This window comes from Lipotes vexillifer, unplaced genomic scaffold, assembly GCF_000442215.2.
Source record: "Lipotes vexillifer unplaced genomic scaffold, Lipotes_vexillifer_v1.1 scaffold995, whole genome shotgun sequence".
NCBI classification, from domain to species: domain Eukaryota; kingdom Metazoa; phylum Chordata; class Mammalia; order Artiodactyla; family Lipotidae; genus Lipotes; species Lipotes vexillifer.
This window is the reverse complement of record NW_006785389.1, coordinates 1965093-1972852: the sequence shown is the minus strand read 5'-3', so window position 1 is coordinate 1972852 and position 7760 is coordinate 1965093. Positions and strand designations below refer to the sequence as shown.

Sequence of the window (7760 nt, the reverse complement as noted above, 5' to 3'; positions counted from 1 at the left end):
TGAGGAAATCCCTGGCCTTTACACCAGGCAGGTGGAGCAGAAGGTGGGGAGTTGCCAGCAGATCAACAAGCCTGCATCCTGCCTGCACTGTCCTGCATTGCTCAGGGACCTCCAATGGCAAGAGAGATCCAGAACGCTGGGCAGGGCATCGACTTAGGGGTGAGCAATGGAAACTTTAGGGTCCTCCCTAAATCTCCTTGGAAGATGCCAACACCTTTAGGTGTCTCCTGGGTCCTCAGGCCACCACTACCCTCCTGCCACCCCCACTCTGTGCTGTACATGGCTCACCCCTTCCCCGCTGTCCTGAAATGTCACCTCAGATCAAACATGGCTGGTGACATGGAGCATGTGAGCCTGAGTAAAAGGCCTCACCAGGTTCCCTTGGGAACCTTCCCCCATGGTCACCAGCAGGACCTTCCACCTGGTGTTCCTGGGCACGAGTCCTTCTGAGAAGCCTCACCAGGGATGGAGAGACCCACAGTGACCCCACCAACCAATTGGGATGTCTGGAAAAGCAGCCCCAAGTGGTGGTGAACTCCATGAAGTGTAAATACCTATTGGAGACCATCAGTCAATAATTACAGAAAGGGAAACATGAAAAGAACTTTGAACAGTGTTCAGAGAGTGAAAACCCCTTATAATGAATCGGATGCTAAGTTTAGTTTTCCACCAAACACCCAGGGGACCCAAGTAGAATTTTTCAGCTCCTTCTCTGAGCACATCCCACTTTCATAGTGGGAGAATTTATACCTTGGAAATTGGCAAAAGCTACAAAGCAGGGCTAGATTTATTGTTTTACACAATGCCTGGACTAAAGTGATGGAAACAGGGATAATTAATTTTTAAAAATTAGGCAAATGATATGATCAGGAATTGTACAAAAGACATACAGGGACTTCTCTGGTGGCACCGTGGTTAAGAATCCACCTGTCAATGCAGGGGACACCGGTTCGATCCGTGGTCTGGTTAGATCCCACGTGCCATGGAGCAGGTAAGCCCGTGTGCCATAACTACTGAGCCTGCGCTCTAAAGCCTGTGAGCCACAACTACTGAAGCCCACGAGCCTAGAACCCAAGCTCCGCAACAAGAGAAGCCACTGCAATGAAACACCCGCATACCACAACGAAGAGTAGCCCCTGCTCACCACACCTAGTGAAAGCCTGCACACAGCAACTAAGACCCATGCAGGCAAAAATAAATAAATAAATAAATAATAAGATATACAGCATTAAAAAATGCTCAAAATCACAAATCTCGGGCTTCCCTGGTGGCACAGTGGTTGAGAGTCCGCCTGCCGATGCAGGGGACACGGGTTCATGTCCCAGTCTGGGAAGATTCCACATGCTGCGGAGCAGCTGGGCCCTTGAGCCATGGCTGCTGGGCCTGCACATCCAGAGCCTGTGCTCTGCAATGGGAGAGTCCACAACAGTGAGAGACTCGTGTACCGCAAAAAAAAAAAAAAAAAAAAAAAAAAAACCCACAAATCTCTAGGGTAATGCAATTAAAACCAATTAAAAACTCGCTGAGATAGCACTACTCACTGACATTAACGTTAAGGGCTGACATTAACGATTGGCATGGATGTTGAGAAACTGGAACTCTCCTACAGTTTTGATGGGAATGAAAATGGGAAGTCGTTTTAGACCAGTTTCTTAGTTTCATCAGGAGTTACACGTTCATCTACCCAGTGATTCAAACACTGCACTGAGTTATCGATAAAAGATAAAAGAAACATAATGCACATAAAGAACTGATGCAAATGTTTGTACCAGCTTTATTTTCAAAAGTGAAAACCTAGAAATAACCTAAAAGCCCATAAAAAGATGAATGGGTAAACTAACAGTGGTACATCCAGATAAGAATGCTACTCATCAAAAAATAAAGAGATGAGCTATTCGTTTATATCGCTGATGAATCTCAAATATGAAACAAAGGAACTCAGAAGAAAAACCCAGTAAACAGTTTATGATTCCAATCAGATAAATTCAAAAAAATGCAAAGGTATCTATTCTAAGGAAAAGTACATTAGTGATTACCTGGAGAGGTGGGAAGGGCAAGGAGAGATAATAATAGGACATGAGGTAAATATGGGCAGTATCAGAACTCTGGTGATGGTTTCGAGGTTCATACCTAGGTGAAAACTTATTAACTTGTAATACTTCAAACATATGCAGTTTAGTACATGTAAATTATACTTTAATATAGATTTAAAGATTGTCTCAAGATGAAAAAATTTGTATGTCTCACTCCTTTTGGAAAATAGGTTTGGCAACCATATACTGAATCCACCAATGCTCTCCTTGTGCCCTCTGGGAATCAGTCTTCCCTCAGTGGTAGCAAATATGAAGAGCAATGAAGTACATTTCTACCTGAGTCAACAGTCATGCTGCCTAGATCACAAGAGCGACATCCCCTTTTCTCTTTCTTTCCTGCCTCTGCAGTAAGGGTATTGAAGTGAAATTCACTAGAATCAGTGTATAAACTGATCCTGCACAGTCAATGTCACAGAATCTGGATACACTTTTAGAAGAGGCACATTCCATCTAGCTGGCTGCAATGTCCTCCACTCCCTATTAAACCAGAGTTTCTGTACCAATTATGGTTTCCCCTGGACCCAATGGCCTTACAAATAGCAACATTAGCTCAAAGAATTGTGGACATTGGGAAATATAGTTCTCTGTAGACTTGGGGGAATACACGCCCTCCAAGAGTGCCTCAATATATAATCTCTAATTTGAGTAAGGGAAAAAAATTCATGCCCTCAGAAGCACTTGAGGTGAGATTCAATTCAGACCAATGGCCCCTCAGTTTTCTCCAGTGCCTCTATACTGAACAAGGAAATTGCACATTCCCTGTACGTCTATGCCTTTCTCTTGTGTAAACTCTCCAATCCTCAGAAGGATTTGCTCATAAAAGATTTCCCACATTTAGGGCACTCTTAAGGCCTTTCTCCAGTGTGACCTCTCTCATGACAACGCAGTTTGGAAATGTTAATAAAAGATTTCCCACATTCACTGCACTTAAAAGGCCTTTCTCCACTGTGAACTCTCTGATGATAATTGAGGGTGGAGCTATGAGTAAAAGATTTACCACATTCAGTGCACTTATAAGGTCTTTCTCCAGTGTGAGCTCTCTGGTGTATAATGAGGAGATTTCTTTGGACAAATGATTTCCCACAATCACTGCACTCATAAGGCCTTTCTCCAGTGTGAGCACTCTGATGATAACGAAGGCTAGAGCTGCTGGTAAAGGATTTCCCACATTCACTGCACTCATAAGGCTTCTTTCCACTGTGAGTACTCTGATGATAATGAAGGCTAGAGTTGCTAGTAAAGGATTTCCCACATTCACTGCACTCATAAGGCTTCTCTCCAGTGTGATTTCTCAGATGTACACGGAGGTGGTTATTAGCGGTAAAAGATTTCCCACATTTGGTGCATTTGTAAGGCTTTTCTCCAGTATGAACTCTACGATGATAACGGAGGGTGGAGCTAGCGGTATAAGATTTCCCACATTCACTGCACTCATAAGGCTTCTCTCCAGTGTGATTTCTCTGATGAACACGGAAGAGGTAATTAGTAATAAAAGATTTCCCACATTCAGTACATTTGTAAGGCCTTTCTCCTGTGTGAATTCTCTGGTGTTCAATAAGCCTACACTTACTCTGAAAAGATTTCCCACACTCACTACATCCATAAAGACTTTCTCCTGTGTGAACTCTCTGGTGTTGAATGAAGCTATTCCTAAGGATAAAGGATTTCCCACATTTGCTACACTTATAAGGCTTTTCTCCAGAATGAAATCTATAATGATAACACAGATAATAGATAGAAGTAAAGGATTTCCCACATTCACTGCACTCATAAGGCCTTTCTCCTCTGTGAACTCTCTGATGAAAACGGAGGTTGGAGCTAGTTTTAAAAGCCTTCCCACATTTACTGCACTTATAAGGCCTCTCTCCTGTGTGTAATCTCTGATGATATCTGAGGGCAGACTCAGACATAAAACATTTCCCACAGTCACTGCACTCATGAGGCCTCTCTCCAGAATGAATTCTCTGATGATAACGGAGGGCACTGCTACTGGTAAAGGATTTCCCGCATTCGCTGCACCTTATACAAGGCCTTTCTCCAGAATGAACCCCCAGATGATAACAGAAGTTGGATTTAGAGGTAAAAGATTTCCCACATTCACTGCACGTATAAGGCCATTCACTAGAATGAATTTTCTGATGGTAACGAAGAATAGCAGGAGTAATAAAAGTTTTCCCACATTCACTGCACTCATAAGGCCTTTCTCCAGTGTGAGTGCTTTGATGATAATGGAGGTTAGAGCTACTGGTAAAAGATTTCCCACATTCACTGCACTCATAAGGCCTTTCTCCAGCGTGAACTCTTAGATGATAAAGGAAGTTAGAGTTAGTGGTAAAAGATTTCCCACATTCGGTGCACTCATAAGGTCTTTCTCCTGTGTGAGATTTCTGATGATATCTGAGGGCAGCCCTAGAGACAAAAGATTTCTCACATTCACTGCACTCATAAGGCCTTTCTCCTGTGTGATATCTATGATGAGAAATGAATGCAGACCTAGACATAAAAGATTTCCCACATTCACTGCACTCATAAGGCCTTTCTCCAGAATGAACTCTCTGATGATATTGGAAAGCATTGGTAGAGGTATAAGACTTTCCACATTCACTGCATTTATAAGGCCTTTCTCCCGTGTGAGATCTCTGATGAGAACGGAGGGTGCGGTTAGTGGTAAAGGACTTCCCACATTCACTGCACTCATAAGGCCTTTCTCCTGTGTGAGATCTCTGATGATAAATGAGGGCAGACCTACAGGTAAAAGATTTCACACAGTCACTACACTTATAAAACCTTTCTCCAGAAAATACTCTCTTATGTCGAATGAACACAGAGCTATGGGAAAAAGACTTTGCACAGTCACTGCACACAGAACTGTTTTCTCCACTGTTCAATCTCTGGGGGTAAATGAGGACACACTTGTGAGTTAAGGATTTCCCACATTTGCTGCACTTGTCCTGTCCTGAACCAGTATAAATTGTTTGATGTTGACTGATGGTTGAGCTTTGTCTAAAGGATATGTCACTTCTGCTAAACACGTGAAGCCTTTCTCTAGTGTGGACTCTCAGGTGCATAACAAATGCGGATTTGTACCTGAATGTTTTACCACATTCACTGCACACAAAACACTGTCTTTCAGTATAGACACACCAGTCCTGAACAAGTGTGTGTTTGGGGCTGAGGATTTTCTTGCATTCTCCCCAGGTGTGATGATTTTTCCTGTCTTGTGAAGTTGACCCACACTGGGTGATTTTGCTTGGCTTCTCCACAGGATGAGTGGTCTGTTGCTGCAGATATCCCACGCTGGCCGGGATCTTCCTAGAAGTAAGAGGCTTCTGTGACACTTGGAATCTGTGGCTCCTGAAAAATGAAGCCCTGTGTACGATGCTATTCAAAGGCATATAAAATTTTGTTGCACATGCCCCACATCTCAACAGTTTATGTCTGTGTTGTGTTCCCTGATGCTCGGCCAACTGGAAAATGTCTCTCAAGACTGGACCACACATCTCACAGGGGTGTGTCTTCTGGGAAAATGAAGCTGCCTTAGGAGACCCAGCCTGTGACACTCCTACAGGAACAGTTTCTTCACAGGGTGTCTCCTCACCTTCTGCTCCACAGCAGCAACCTGAATGCAAAGAAACACTCTTGAAGTACACGTTGACTCCATAGAGAGGGAGATAACTCACCACAAATGTGCAGCTATCTCATCTAAGAATGAATCTTTTCAAGCAAATGGGATACTTTTCAAGACTAGGGAGCTGGAAATCAGTTTAAGCGGCAGCTGCTGTGCATTCCTGGGTCCTTACAATATGAAAATGGTAGAGACCTCAAAAGGGGAAGGATACAAAAATAGGGTGTGACATAAGGAAGAGAAGCAGGGTCTAGTAATTGTTTCTCTGACCACAGCTTCCTGCAGGACCTTTTCTACTGCTGATGTGAAGCACAGTAGAAAGGTGTGATCAAGGCTGTGAAAACACAATCACAACAGATTATGTGCTTTTCGAGGTCAATTTAAGCATATGTTCACACACCTCACAGCAGAACATATGAAAGGCAAGGTTACAGAATAATAGAGAAAGGGTGGTGACAGAAATGTGTGAGATGTGGAGTCCAGAGAGGTAGAGATTATCACTTGGCTGGAAATCACAGTAGAAATGACAAAGTAGTTGAACTGACAGGTTGGCAAAGGGTCAAAGGTGGAGGCATAAAGGTAGAAATGTGGTGTGGACACTGGCAATGGTACCAAAATTCTCGTCGAACAAGGACAGGTTCCTGGTATAGTCTTTGTTTTTTTTTTTTAAAGATCTTTTATATATATATATATATATATATATATATACACTGATTGGCTGCGTTGGGTCTTCATTGCTGCACACAGGCTTTTTCTCTAGTTACGGTGAGTGGGGGCTGCTCTTCGTTGCAGTGCGCAGGCTTCTCATTACAGTGGCTTCTCTTATTGCGGAGCATGGGCTCTAGGCACATGTGCTTCAGTAGTTGTGGTGCACAGGCCCAGTAACTGTGGCTCGTGGGCTCTAGACTGCAGACTCAGTAGTTGTGACGCACAGGCTTAGCTGCTTTGTAGCATGAGGGATCTTCCTGGACCAGAGCTGAAACCTGTGTCCCCTGCATTAACATGTGGAATTTTTTTTTGCAGTACACGGGCCTCCCATCACCACAGACCCTCCCATCGCGGAGCACAGGCTCCAGGCACACAGGCCCAGCAGCCAGGGCCCATGGGCCCAGTTGCTCTGCGGCATGTGAGATCCCCCCGGACCGGGGCACGAACCAACATCCCCTGGATCAGCAGGCGGACTCCCAACCACTGTGCCACCAGGGAAGCCAACAGGCGGATTTTTAACCATTGCACCACCAGGGAAATCCCTGGGTTCCTGGTATATTCTTAACACGGCCCTTATGTCACACTCTCCCCAGCTGTAATTCACCAGAACCAGGCCAACTCTGAGCCCACTTTGCCATGGCTAGAGCCATGTCCATCCCATGATTCACAAAGGACTCTTTTCTAAGAGTCCTTTACCTTATTTTGCCCTAAGCCCTAACTGTGCAACTACCTGGGACCAAGCACTGAAGGAAAAAGGACAAGTGAATGGCCAGCACTGTCCCAGAGCAACTCAGCACACAGCAGACCCAGGAAAGAGCACAAGGTGAGTGATGTCAACAAAACAGTAAAATAGGAGATACCGCCCTTCACCACCAATTAAACAGTTATCCATGAAGGAAATTAATTAGCCCTGGAAGGCTCAAGAGTCCAATTAAGAACCCACTATAACAGAGTGGAGCATAAAAAAAGGAGTATGCACACAGAAAGGATTGCTGGAGAGACTGTCTTAGCAGAGACATCTGGAGATGACTAGAAAATGGAGGCCAGGCTATCACTGGGCTACCTCTATCAGCCACAGGTTGGGTGCCATTGCAGTCCCAAGTGGCCTGCGCTGCAGAAGACCCCAGTTGCCTGCTCTACAGTGGACACTGGAGCTTTCGCCACTGAGTTATCCAACAACCATGGCCATAGTGGATGCCCTGGTGAGTATGAAGCTACTGGGCCACCCTTCAGTTGGACCTGCTGTACCAATCCAGGATCAGGGCTGCCACACCCCCCAACCCTGTACATGTCCTGGAACCAGAGGTGCTGCATCTGCTGTGTGTGTCGGCATT

General features: G+C 44.7%; 1 protein-coding gene across 1 annotated transcript in view; it reads right to left on the bottom strand.

Moving 5' to 3' along the window:
- Positions 1-2938: 2938 nt before the first annotated feature.
- LOC103083047 (zinc finger protein 239-like) overlaps positions 2939-7760 on the bottom strand; it is a 20220-nt gene continuing 15398 nt past the window's right edge. The window contains exon 3 of the mRNA XM_007457474.1: positions 2939-5712. Within this exon, the coding sequence (XP_007457536.1) occupies positions 2939-5712 (2774 nt within the window). The remainder of the gene's footprint in view (positions 5713-7760) is intronic.